Raw genomic sequence first — 14,278 nt, forward strand, 5'->3', positions numbered from 1 at the left:
GATCCACACCAAGAGAGAATAATTGAAATTTCCTAAGTACATGGCATCTGAGAGGTATTCTGGAAAGCCCAACCAGATTCTAGTCAGATACCAGGCCATACGCTCAAGAGCAGCGAGGTCACTGGACTATGTATTTACAATAAAGTATGCTTTTCATTTTTAGATGCTTACATCCTGCCAGGTGGATTTTGTGTTCATCAAAGATTTGCTTCCGTTGAAATTTGAGGATCGTCTTAAAGAGGAGTCTTTCAATATCATCACTAACATCTATGACAGGATCAGGGCTATTGAAAAACATGATCGCCAGGTAGACTTTCGTGTTCTCTCTGCCTGTGTGGCTTGAGCTACTTACACACATGCACACTGCAGTGCTGAATTTAGTAACTTAAACAGGGAAGAAATTTTTTCCTAGGTTGTGACTCATGTTACAGCTTCTACTTAAAGCTTTTCTGTATCTGAGGAACTTCTAGCTTTGTATGTGAGCCATTGATCTTCACACGTACCTTATCAAGTAGATCATTATTTTTCATTTATGGCAGAGGAGGGGGCTGAAGCACAGAAAGTTAACTTGCTTAAAGCTATTAATTGGTTCAGCAGCTTGGGCAGGCAGTTTGATGGTTGATCTTGCCTGCCTGCCTTCTCTCCTTCCCTCCCTCCCTCCCTCCCTCCCTCCCTCCCTCCGTCCCTCCCTCCCTCCCTTCCTTTCCTTTCCATTCTTTCTCCAAACTTCACAAGGACCAACACACACACACACACACACACACACACACACAGCAGCAAGTTCTTACATATACATTTCTTTTAAAATAATTTATGCTTAAGCAATTAAAGCCATTCTAAATAAAATTTGAGTTTGATTTTTGAAAATAATTCTTCATGGCAGAATATTTGGGTATTTGATTATGATGATTGTTTGGCATTTGTTTTTTTTCTTTCTACCTTTAAATGTAAGATTAATGATAATGTTAGGGATTTTCTTTTCTATTTTTAAATCCTAATGTCAAGTTAACTTATTTTATTTCTGTTCCTGGGGCTTGAACTCAAGTCTTAGGTGCTGTCCCTTAGCTTTTCTTGCTCAAGGTTGGCACTCTACCACTTGGGCCACAGCTCCACTTCCAACTTTTTGGTGGTTAGTTGAATTAAGAGCGTCATAAACTTTCCTGCCCAGTCTGGCTTTCAACCTCAGTCCTCAGATCTCAGCCTCCTGAGTAGCTAGGATTCCAGGTGTGAGCCATTGGTGCCCTGCTTTTGTGTATGCATAAGGGAGAGAAGACCAAAAAGAAATTGCTGACCCAAGTAGTGAGATGGAGAATTCTTAAGTGCTAAATCACAACCATGACCTATTGATATCAGAATGAGCCTCCCCTGTCAGTTGTCAATTTGAAACAACCCTTTCACCCTTCAAGATGAACTTCTATCATTAGACTTCCACACTAGATGGTAGAGCGCAAAACTGAACCCTGATGTCCTGACTGTTAGACTATACTAGACTATGCCAGGAACCAGGCAGACATCAGGTGTAGCTAAACAAAGGGATGGTTTATTGCCAGGAGGGGGATCCGCTCCTCTCCGCGGGCCAGCAGCTCCTCTCTGTGGCCGCTTGGTCTCCCCCGCCCCCAGGGTTTGGCTATCAGGCACAGTGAGGTGGTGTCTGCACCCTGCTGCTCCTGAGGGTGCTGCTTGGTGGTCCTGTGCTGGGGGTGGGGGTGGAAGGGGGGGACCCTTTCCTCTGCCGGCGGATTATTGGTGTTGCCCGCCCTGGTCATCCGCCGGCTGAGTGGTGGGTGGTGTTCACTCCTCCGCTCCTTCCACTGTCGCTGATGGTCTCCATCCCGCTCTTCCTCTCCGCCGCTCCTTCCCGTATCTAAGGTGGTCTCTGTCCCGCTCCTCCTCTCCTCCGCCCCTTCCACTGTCTGATGGTCTCTGTCCCGCTCCTCCTCCGCTCCTTCCACTGTCTGATGGTCTCCATCCCGCTCTTCCTCTCCGCCGCTCCTTCCCGTATCTAAGGTGGTCTCTGTCCCGCTCCTCCTCTCCTCCGCTCCTTCCACTGTCTCGCATGCTCTCCCCCGCTCCTCCTCTCCTCTGCTCCATCCACTGTCTAATATGGTCTCCATTCCGCTCCTCCTCTGCTCCTTCCACTGTCTGATGGTCTCCACCCGCTCCTCCTCTCCTCTGCTCCATCCACTGTCTAATATGGTCTCCATTCCGCTCCTCCTCCGCTCCTTCCACTGTCTGATGGTCTCCACCCGCTCCTCCTCTCCTCTGCTCCATCCACTGTCTAATATGGTCTCCATTCCGCTCCTCCTCCGCTCCTTCCACTGTCTGATGGTCTCCACCCGCTCCTCCTCTCCTCCGCTCGTCTGCCTTTGGTGGTCTCCGTCCCGCTCCTCCTCTCCTTCACCTGCTGTGTGTAGTGTTTTCCACCCCGCTCCTCCACTGGCTCCTGGTTAATCTCCGCTCTTGTTCAGGCTGGCTGGGTTCCTTCGCTGTGCTCCCCTTGGTGTCAAGGTGTGGATTTCTGCTTGGTTCAGCTTCTAACCCCAGGCTGGGCCGCTCCTGCCCCCAGGCCAGGGCTGGGGCTCTCCTGTCTCTAGGACTAGGATCCCGTTCTCCGAATCTTTGCAGACCCGGGCTCTGGCCTTCGGGTCCACAGGCTGGGCCGGCATGCTTAGGTGCACAGGCCGGGGCACCCCAGCAATGTGCATTTGTTGGGGCTCTGACCCTACTGTCCCTGGGGCCCGGGTTCTCTTCTCCAGTTTCCCGGGCCCCCCATCCTCCAGTCCCTGGGGCCCGGGTTCTCTTCTCCAGTTTCCCGGGCCCCCCATCTTCCTGTCCCTGGGGCCCGGGTTCTCTTCTCCAGTTTCCCGGGCCCCCCATCTTCCTGTCCCTGGGGCCCGGGTTCTCTTCTCCAGTTTCCCGGGCCCCCCATCTTCCTGTCCCTGGGGCCCGGGTTCTCTTCTCCAGTTTCCCGGGCCCCCCATCTTCCTGTCCCTGGGGCCCGGGTTCTCTTCTCCAGTTTCCCGGGCCCCCCATCTTCCTGTCCCTGGGGCCCGGGTTCTCTTCTCCAGTTTCCCGGGCCCCCCATCCTCCAGTCCCTGGGGCCCGGGTTCTCTTCTCCAGTTTCCCGGGCCCCCCATCTTCCTGTCCCTGGGGCCCGGGTTCTCTTCTCCAGTTTCCCGGGCCCCCCATCTTCCTGTCCCTGGGGCCCGGGTTCTCTTCTCCAGTTTCCCGGGCCCCCCATCCTCCTGTCCCTGGGGCCCGGGTTCTCTTCTCCAGTTTCCCGGGCCCCCCATCCTCCTATCCCTGGGGCCCGGGTTCTCTTCTGCCCTTCCCCGGGCCCTCACTTCTGTAATCCCGGCCTGGCCTCGCTTCTCCTTACCCCAGGCCTGGGGGCTCCTTCCTTGCACCTGAAATAGCTTAATGCCACGCCCCCTTCTATGTCCTAGGCCACGACACAGCAGGTTCCAGAATTCCCCTGCCTGGTGGGTTAGGACAGTTCCATTGTGATGGTTTTATGCATGTATATACTAGACTTGCATTGTAGCACTCATCTCTTGCCCTTCATCTCTCTTCCCCTTTCTTTCCCCTCCCTGGCAAGTACTGGAGCTTGAACTCCAGTCCTGGATGTTGTCCCTTAACTTTTTCCTTCAAGGCTAACATTGTAGCATTGGAAGCACAACTCCATTCCTGGCTTTTTGGTGGTTCATTGGAGATGAGAGTGTCAGGAGCTTATCCTGCCTGGGCTGGCTTTGAACTGTAATTCTCAGATCTCAGCCTCCCGGGGTAGCTAGGATTATAGATGTGAGCCACCAAGGCCTGGTAGAGTTCAGCTGTCACTCAGAATGAGATGGGACCGCAGGAGGGCAAGAGGACCAAAATCTCATTGTCTAACTTAGCTGTCTGTGAGATTTTCATGACTGGTGTTAGATTATTATAGGGACAAGAACAGAAACAGGAAACCCGGTAGGAAATTATTACCTACAGAAAAATGTATGGGAAAGCAGCAGTTGGAGGTCCTGAGGTGCACAGTTAATGTCTAAATATGTGTTGAAAGCATGACTGGTAGGGCTGATGGCATCAGAAAAGCTCTAGGGGGCTGGGGATATAGCCTAGTGGCAAGAGTGCCTGCCTCGGATACACGAGGCCCTAGGTTCCATTCCCCAGCACCACATATACAGAAAACGGCCAGAAGCGGCTCTGTGGCTCAAGTGGCAGAGTGCTAGCCTTGAGCAGGAAGAAGCCAGGGATAGTGCTCAGGCCCTGAGTTCAAGGCCCAGGACTGGCCAAAAAAAAAAAAAAAAAAAAAAAAGCTCTAGGGTTTTGGACCTACTTTGTTAACTGAAAGAATGCAGTCACCATTAACTCTGTTGAGAAAGATAAGAAGATGATAAAGCTAGAGACACAGAATGCCAGTGGGACTATTAAGCACCCATTTAAGCTGCTAAATAAGTAGTTGATTAGGAGCTCCAAGTTCTAGTAAAAGAACCAACTTGATTCACCAATGTAGGAACAATTGACATAAAGATGGTGTGTAGAACTGTGAGATTTGGTAAGATGGGCCATGAAATAGAGATGTCTGTAAGCCATGGGGCACTGCAAAGTCTGATGTTCTTTGAAGAGGGAAAAAATGGCAACAATATGGATCTTATATTTCCCCAAGCAACTTAGCACATCTAATGCCATCTCCACTGATTCCACTCCCGAAAGAAGTCCCAAAGAAAGCTTGATGGTCCGCTAATTCAATTGAAAGTCCAAGCAAGAGAAAAGAGTAGCTCGGAACGGGATTTCCTCAAGAAAGTCAAACACCCTCTCTCCCTCTGCACAATCTGCTGTCTCCACATTGGAGCTAGAGTAGCCTTTTTGAAGTCTAAATCTGATGTCTCTCTCCTGCTTCTAAAAATCCCAGGATGGCTTCTCTTCTGAAACAGCAAGACAGATGGCGATTCCATTGGCTGTTTGTGAAAGTTATGGAGAAAGCAAGAGGTTTGTGAAGCAGGAAAGAATCAGGAGAATGTGTCTTGAAGCCAGTCTCTTTGAACGGTAATTTCCTCTTTTGCTGTAATCATTTTACCTATGATTATCTTACCAGTGTTCTGGTTTTTTCTGTTCCTTCTCTCTGTGGATCTGCATTCTATATTGCTTCTTCTTTCCTTTTTCTTTTCTTTTTTTTTTTTTGCCTGTCCTGGGCCTTGGACTCAGGGCCTGAGCACCATCCCTGGCTTCTTCCTGCTCAAGGCTAGCACTCTGCCACCTGAGCCACTGCGCCCCTTCTGGCCATTTTCCATATATGTGGTACTGGGGAGTCAAACCAAGAGCTTCATGTGTAGGAGGCAAGCACTCTTGCCACTAGGCCATATTCCCAGCCCCTTTCCTTTTTCTATGGACGTAGTTATTAATAGGGATATCTCACAGAAAACTGATTGATCATGACCAGAAAACTGATTCTGCTTCCACTTCTCCTAAGTCCTGGATCTAGGAGTGTAGGGGAGGCAGCACCATATACTCATTCAAAGCAGATCCTAAAGACAGAACTGCACTCATTCATGGAGATGTCTCTTCATTTCTCACAATTGAATCTTCAGTCAATCTATTGCATTGTTCTCTTAGGCCACCCGCTGTGGGCCAAGAGTTACATGATAAGACCAGGTAATTCCTAGGGCATGAGGTCATTACTGTACTTCTTTCTACTGTGAAATAAATTCTGTGATTATAAGTGATGCTTTACAGAATAATGTAAGGGTGATAAGATACCTGGGTAAGTGCATGTATGGTGGGCCTGGCAGATGCAAATTCAGGAAACGCCAATTCATACCCAGACTGTTGCTGTCTGTCCCTTTGAGAATGATGGCAGAGATTCAATGCTATCAACCTTCCACTAGGTAGCCAGCTCACTTCTCTGGTTCATATTGCCTTGTATTGATGTCTGTGGTTGAACAGTTGACTGATGAGATTCTCTTGCACTTTGGTGGGTGACTTGGACAGTCTTTTTTTTTTTTTTTTCGGCCAGTCCTGGGCCTTGGACTCAGGGCCTGAGCACTGTCCCTGGCTTCCTTTTGCTCAAGGCTAGCACTCTGCCACTTGAGCCACAGCACCACTTCTGGCCATTTTCTGTATATGTGGTGCTGGGGAATCGAACCCAGGGCCTCATGTATACGAGGCAAGCACTCTTGCCACTAGGCCATATCCCCAGCCCCTTGGACAGTCTTAATAAAGGAAAATCCTTGCCTTGAACTCTATCCCTGCCACCAAGGTCATTTTATTCAAGGATCATTGGGCAGACATTGGAATAGCTAAGGAAAATGACTGATAGCTAGAGTGTATCATTGTGTCTACCTGGATATGGTGACATTTAGAAATGTCTCTGTTCAGTCTTAAAGTTTCAGCCACATAAATCTTCTTGTCATCAACCTGTTCATTTTGTTCCTCCCTGATTCCTGACCATTCAGCTGAACCTTTTGCACTTGTCCATAAATTAACATGGAGATGTGTTTCTGTCCCTTTCTCATCTAAGAAGTACACAAACAAATGCTCTTCTTCAAGTTCTGCTCAGTGCGAGGTATGCTCTTCAGGATTGCCTCTGAGTGGGGTGGTAAGACTCAGGTGCTTAACATCTACTGTTGGGTGACAGATCCATTTGCTAATCAGGCTTCAGTTTTTTCCCTTCAGTCAAGTGATCCTGACTTCCCTTGCGGCCAAATGCCACATTCAGTCTGGGAGAGTTCCTCAGCCTTGCCCTGTCTTTTATATCCTTGTCACTTTAAAAGTACAGATGTTCCATTCTGTCTGATGATCAGCTCTACCCTGTTTCATATCTTGTTTTATCAAATCCAGACTGAAGTCAGGCATCCATGGCAGGAGTGCCACAGAAATGAAGCCAGATGTCTCTCAGGGCTCCAATGCTAGTGGGACCACTGTGCAACTTCTCTCCACTCACTTTGACCTTGGGAATTGGTAGATTCTAAGGTTCTCTACTTTAAGTTTGTGACACTTCCCTCTGTAATAAGTGACTAAATTGTTCATAGGGATGACAAGATTTCCTTTTCATAAACTCAACTGATCAGTCTACCCATCATTATCCATGTTTTCCTTCCATCCCTCCCTCCCTCGCTTCCTTCCTTTGGTTCTTTTTTTGTTTTGTTTTGTTTTTTTGGTGGTAATTAGGTTTGAACTCAGTGCCTTGCACTAATTAGGCAAATGCTTTCCCATTTGAACCAAGCTCCAGATATTGTTTTACTTTAGGTTATTTTTCAGAAAGGGTCTCTCACTTTTTCCCTGGACTGACTCAGATTGCTATTCTCCTATACCACTTCTCATATCACTGGAAATACAGGTATGTATCTTGATGCCCAGTTTATTTTTGAGGTAAGGTCTTGGGCCTGGGCCGGTCTTAAACCGTGAATCTCCCATCTTCATTTACTCCATATCTGGGTCTATAGGCATGTATCTCCTCCTCCAGCCAACAATTGCATCTTACTCTCTATTTTTCTGCTTTTTCTGATGCTTACATTGTCTTGGATATGGCCAGTGGGACACGCTTCAATATGATTTTTCATCATTTTCATGTCCCCATCATTTTCTGAGTACTTGTTCACTTTCTAGCTAAAAAACTATTCTAGGCTCTGCTAAGTGGTTTGACTATGCACTTAGACCAATCCTTTCAATTTCATTCCATTGTCTCAGAGCAGTAGCTAGTGTCCTCCTTCTCTATGTTTATAAATACCTCTCCTGGGAGTGAAAAGGCTTAACTTCTGTCATCTTCAGTTCACTTACCTTCTTGTTCAGTATATCTGATCTTCCCACCATTGTAGCTGTTTCCTCTCCATGTCACTTCTAAGCCGGTCCACTCTTCCTCCTCTTGCCTGCTGACTTTCTCTGTACAGCTCCTGTCCTTTCTCATCATCTCATGTCATTGGCCTCCACTAGAGAAGGGAAAAAAATGAAAGGAAAGATGGAAAAGAAGGTGATTGCAGATTTTTTTTGAGAAAGAATCAGAACACATTTATTTGTTCCGTGAATAGGCTGGTAAGAAGAGCTTAAGAGGTTCATAGTCATTTGTGTTCAACATTTTCTCCAATGTCAGCAATCATATAAGGCTTTTCTCTTTAGCAGGTGTGAGGCAGGGGTTGGAAAGAAAGGTCATAAATTACAGATAGTGTCTTTCTCCTGGATACTGTTCTAGTCTTTGTGAATTCCCACAATAAATTACAATGAAGTGGCTGGCTTAAAAGATAAAAATTCATTTCTAACAGTTCTTGAAGCTGAGAAGTTCAATCAAGGCTCTCTTCCTGATTTGCACAAATCTGCCTCTCTCTATGTTCTTACATAGCCTTCAATGACTGAAGGTAACAATTCTTCTTACAAACCCATGAGGACCCTACTTACTCCTTGAAGGCTCCATCTTCAAATACTACCCCAACAGATGTTACGACTTGGTTATGGTATCCCCTCAAGAGGCTCATATTTTTATGCCTTGATCCTCGGCTGGATCCAGTCATTGAGAGGTGATGATCTTATGAGATCACACCTAATCAATGGACTAATTCATTAATGGATACATCATTCGCTGGCAGTATTGGGAGGTGATGTGAGGTGGGGCCTAGTTAGAGGAAGTAGTAAATCATTGAGATGACTTATTGAAGGGTATCCTGTCTCTGTCCACTGGACTCCAGGAGGTGAGTGACTTTGCTCTCCATGACCTTCTGCCATGAAGTTCTGCTTCTACTTTCTAAACAAAGTAGCCAGTGAATCACTGACTGAAACCCCTGAAGTCATGTTCAAAAAGAATTCTTTCCTTTTTCCTTTCGGCTATTTTGCCATGCTAACAAAAGCTATTATAGGGTTCAACATATAAAGTTAGAGAGTCCTCAGATATTCAGTCCATAATCCTTCTTTATCCTATAATAGCTGATATGTCATTATTGTCCTATGAGTATGGCTGTTATCATCGTCATTGTCGTTATTCAGAAAATGGTAGATACCATGGTAGATAGATTTAAGGGGATCACTTGCTCTTTAACCTGGGTGAAGTGCGACAATAACGAGAATATAACATTGCCCCTGTCTTAAGCATAGACTTCACTGGATTTGCTGAGATGTTAATCCAGTTTAAGGAAAGGATTTCCACGCATGGGGTGCCTGCCCTGGGTGGCTGTGAGGGAGGCAGGAGGCCCCATTTATAAAACTACAGAAGTCAAGGGAATTATTCCCACTGAAGGGGAATGAGGAAGAACAAAAGTAGTGATTCTTTGTAGACATGGTCTCTACACTTGTATCTGTTATTTGTAGATTTCAGAGTAACTCTCAGAGGGCATTCTCAGTGTTGTATTCTGAGAGGGAGAATAATCCCCTGAGGCACAACATAAGGTGGGAAGGGGTTTTATTTACAAAAGGATTCTATTTACAATCTAAAACCCAGAACCAGAGCCACCCTCCCCCTCCTAATGCTTGCCTGTCAATACCTTGTCCTGGGTTAGTTACCCAGAACCCAGACCTGAGACCTGTCTTGACCTGAACCACGACCCCCCACCTTAATTTCTAATCACTTCAGCCTCCAGGCCTCCAAATCTGCAAGCCTCCAGAGGAGCAAGCTTCCTTCCTGTGGGCTTCGCCTCTCCTCCAGCTTAAATTGAAGCCTCCTCAAACCTCCACACAGGCTTTAGGCTTCTCTGCCGGCCTAAGGCTCTGGACTCTTCCTCAGGCCTAAGGCTCAGGACTCTCCCACAGGCCTCAGGCCTAAGACTCCTCCTCAGGCCTAAGGCTTCACACTCTCCCTCAGGCCTTAGTCCTCAGACCTCCTCCTGTCAGCCCAGTTCAGCTCTGCCCCGTTCCTCTGGCCGGCCCAGGGTCGGTTCAAGGCTCCATTCTCCCGTTGGCACGGCTGGACTCTCAGCTCTGCTCCTCGGGCCCGTCTGCTTTCGCTCCGCTCTGCCTCACTCCTCTCTCCTCCTCCTCCTGAGGCTCTTCTCTTCTCTCAGCTCTCCGGCCTGTCCAGTATGGGTCACTGCTCCGCTCCTCCTCCGACCGGTCTGGACTCGGGCCTCCTGCACACTGGACCGGACTCGGGCTTCTTCCTCGTTTCTTCTCTCAGCTCTCCCCCGGTCCGCAAGTGCAGATTATTTTTTTTTGATAGGATTGTCAGCAGGTGATCACAGGAAGCTTTTACTGGAGTTTGCGGACATGAAGGTGGTTCTCGAAAACGTAGAAGTCATGCACTTCTGGAGAGGGAGCTATGATGCATCATCAATTCCTCCTACAGGTGGACAAGAGGGAATTCTTGGTCTTGAATGGTCAGATTGGGACTATCATTTTCTGGGAGCTCTCTATGTCAGAAAGGTCCTGTAGGGTGGCATAAGCTGTTCTGTTAATGTCAGCAGTCCAGGATGTGATACCTTTCCAACATCTAATCCATCTTCTCAGTCTCTGGGCTTCCTAAAACCCTACCGAACTCAATATGGCTGTTATCTTTGGTAAAACGTTAGCACTCATTTTTTAATAAGTTAAATGTATGAAGCTTGGGTAGTTTGGGCCCAGATTTGCAGAGTCAGAATTAGAAGACCGAGTTTCTCTCTTTGAAAGAGAAAAGCTTTGTAAAAGGGTGACTGTAGAAATCAATGTTTAGTCAAATATCTTGAGGGTAATGGGAGTAGTTGATAAGAAATACATAAAGTTTAGAGATATATAATAATTTCTAGAAAACTTTTCATTATTACCTGAGTTTTCCAGGATACGTATTTGTAAGTATAATGTTTGTATTTTTGCTTTATTTAATTTTCTCAAGTATATCATAAAAGAAAACTTAAAACTTCCATGTGTTGGGTAGAGGATGGGAGGTGTTACCTGTACCTTTGTCATGGATAAAAATTGTCATTTTGAAAAGTACCAAAAATATTTTATGTCATCCTTGCTTAAAAATTGTTTTTCTTGGGCTGGGAATCTGGCCTGTTAGTACAGAGCATGCGTCATATACATGAAGCCCTGGGTTTGATTCCTTTCCAATATCTACTCCATCTTCCACATACATAGAAAAAGTCAGAAGTGGCGCTGTGGCTCAAGTGCTAGAGTGCTATCCATGAGCAAAAAGAAGCCAGGGACGGTGCTCAGGCCCTGAGGTCAAGCCCAGAACTGACAAAAAAAATTGTTTTTCTCCTAGTTTGTTATAAGTTATTTGGAAAAAAAAAGTTTATTTGATTTTTATTATATGACTCATTTATTTCCCTAATACAGTGTAATTTTAGTGTGACAATTATAATTTATTGGTGGTTTGCACACATGAGTTTCACGGATGGTTATAGATTTAGGTAGACAGAACATAAATATTGGTATTCAGTTCAGTAAATCACTTCATCATGATCGTAAAAGGCATTCAGCCAGGTGCTGGTGGCTCATGCTTATGATCCTCGCTACTCAGGAGGCTGTGATCTGAGGATCACAGTTTGAAGCCAGACTAAGCAAGAAAATCCATGAGATTCTTATTTCCAGTGAGCTACTCAAAAGCTGGAGGCAGAGTTGTGGCTAAAGTGGTAAAGTGCGGGGCTGGGGATATGGCCTAGTGGCAAGAGTGCTTGCCTCGTATACATGAGGCCCTAGGTTCGATTCCCCAGCACCACATATACAGAAAATGGCCAGAAGTGGCGCTGTGGCTCAAGTGGCAGAGTGCTAGCCTTGAGCAAGAAGAAGCCAGGGACAGTGCTCAGGCCCTGAGTCCAAGTCACAGGACTGGCCAAAAAAAAAAAAAAAAAAAAAAAAAAAAAAGTGGTAAAGTGCTAGCCTTGAGAAAAGCAGCTCCCAGGCAGTATTCAGGCCTTGAGTTCAAGCCTCAAGACTGGCACACACACACACACACACACACACACACACACACACACACACACACACATGTAAGAAGGAGTTTTTTCTTCTTTTCTTTATTTCTTTTTCCTTTTTTTTTTTTTTTAACAGATTCACTCCATCTAGCCTAGTCTGGCCTTCAATTCACAATCCTCCTGCCTCCACTTCCCAAATGCTGGAATTCCAGGCATATTCTACCATGCTCAGTTTGCAAGTAGAATTTGGAAGGATTGGTTTTAAATTAGATAATGGTCCAGTACTGAATAGTATTTGAGCTCTTGCCTTACTTAAGGAGTTGTAAGTTTGCCTGTAACTGTTCTGTGACCCTTGGCAGAAAACACAAGATTCCTTGGTCAGAGACAAAGGACTTTATCAAAAAGCAGTGACCTAGAGCTCCATGATCTTCCATACGGATTCTCCCTACCCCTAACATGGACCAGGGTGGCACAAAAGTTCCATCACTTGCCTACAGGCACTGTGAGTTGAGCTGAAGGAGAGGAGCGATGAGCATGGGGATTCAATATTTGTACATGTCTCTAGACTGGGGCCTGGACACTATCCCTGAACTCTTTTTGTTCAAGTCTAGCACTCTATTGCTAGAGCCACAGCTCCATTTCTGGCTGTTGCAATTGGAAATAAGAATCTCATGGACTTTTCTACCTGCACTTGCCTAGTTTTCTGCAAAGATGATGAAAAAATTGTGAGGTTCCAAAACATCATGTGGATAATGGAATCAACCACTACCATACCACCCATGGTGTGTGTGTATGTGTGGTCTGTGTGTGTGTGTGTGTGTGTGTGTGTGTGTGTGTACGTGCCAGTACCAGGCCTTAAAAACTTGCATTCATCTTTCTTGTTCATGGCTGGTATTCTATTACTTGAGACACACTTCTAGTCTGGCTTTTTCCTGATAAATTTGAAAAGGAAACTTGAAGACTTTTCTTCTAGGGCTGGCTTCGAACCTCATTACTACAGGTCTCAGCTTTCTGAGTAGCTGGGCTCTGAATTCAAGCCTAGTACCTCACAGAAATATAAAAGAGAAAGAGATAAAAGGAAGGAAGGAGGAAGGAAGGAAGGAAAGAAGGAAGGAAGTTAGTTGAACATTGTGTCCTCACATTAGATGTAAGACCTATCTCAAAGTATTTCTGCTGGATATACCCATGCAAAACTTATAATAGTTTCCTGCAGTAGATGGGTAAGAGCAGATAATCCACTAGCTTCCACACCCCATTCCTTTGAAAGAGTCTGGAATTTACCCCAAAGTGTTTGCATGACACCTATTTCTTTTTTAAAAATTATTATTCTTAATTTATTATTATTATTATTACTAATTTATTGTTGTTACAGAAAGAGTCCAATTACATGAGTCAGGTAATGAGTACTTTTTGTTTGTTTGTTTGCAGTCCAGGGGCTTGTTACTGAAGGCCTGAGTACTGTCCCTGGCTTCTTTTTGCTCAAGGGGTAGTACTGTGCCTCTTGAGCCACAGCACCTCTTCTGACTTTTTCTGTTCATGTGGTGCTGAGGAATCAATCCCTGGGCTTCATTCATGCTAGGCAAACACTCTACCGCTAAGCCACATTCCCAGCTCATGAGGACATTTTTGACACCTATTTCTAGCACAAGGCACATTTGACCTTTTCAGTTTTTCTTTTTTTTTTCAGACTTAACATTTCTGATGAACTAAAGATTGGCTTTTTCACCACAGACCACGCCACTCAGACTGACTGCAGTGAAATTTTGCCACTAAAAGAATTGACTTCATCTACAGGAAAGATGGTACAGGTAGAGTGGGGCTTATTTCTAAACATCTATCATAGTTGCGCAAAATTGTTTCCATTGTATCTTTGATCAACAGAACTGAACTTACCAAAAATATGTGCATCTGAATGACAGTATGTGTTTCAAAAATTATGAATATAAGCTATGATTTTTATTTGTCATATGTATGCCATGCTTTTATATGTAACTTGCTTAGTTGTCGTTATTCTCAGGACATCTATAAGCATTTCTGACTTTGATATTTGAAAGATATAAGATATTTTTGTGTATAGGTGAATGAGGGAAGACAATGAAATACTGAATACTTAGGAAGCCATCACAACAGCTTTGTCAGACCTTGACATTTTCTCTTATTTCCTTTAGATGTATTTTTTATTGTAAAGGGATAAAAAGCCTTTCGTATGCATCAGAACATCAAGAGTTATTGTTAAAACAAAATGAACAAACAAACAAAAAAACAACCCCTAGGGACTGGGACTATGGCCTAGTGGCAAGAGTGCTTGCCTCCTATACATGAAGCCCTGGGTTCAATTCCTCAGCACCACATATAGAGAAAAGGCCAGAAGTGGCACTGTGGCTCTAGTGGCACAGTGCTAGCCTTGATCAAAAAGAAGCCAGGGACAGTGCTCAGGCCCTCAGTCCAAGCCTTAGAACTGGCAAAACAAAAACAAA

At 45.4% G+C, this 14,278-nt stretch overlaps 1 protein-coding gene across 1 annotated transcript in view; it reads left to right on the forward strand.

The window, feature by feature from the left end:
• The window catches only part of LOC125345058 (melanoma inhibitory activity protein 2-like), a 33,696-nt gene extending 19,709 nt beyond the window's left edge, over positions 1-13,987 (forward strand). The window contains 5 exon segments of the mRNA XM_048337308.1: positions 164-307; positions 4,907-5,040; positions 9,286-9,363; positions 13,489-13,603; positions 13,970-13,987. Of these exon segments, the coding sequence (XP_048193265.1) occupies positions 164-307; positions 4,907-5,040; positions 9,286-9,363; positions 13,489-13,603; positions 13,970-13,987 (489 nt within the window).
• Positions 13,988-14,278: the final 291 nt, after the last annotated feature.

This window comes from Perognathus longimembris, unplaced genomic scaffold, assembly GCF_023159225.1.
Source record: "Perognathus longimembris pacificus isolate PPM17 unplaced genomic scaffold, ASM2315922v1 HiC_scaffold_5261, whole genome shotgun sequence".
NCBI classification, from domain to species: Eukaryota; Metazoa; Chordata; class Mammalia; order Rodentia; family Heteromyidae; genus Perognathus; species Perognathus longimembris.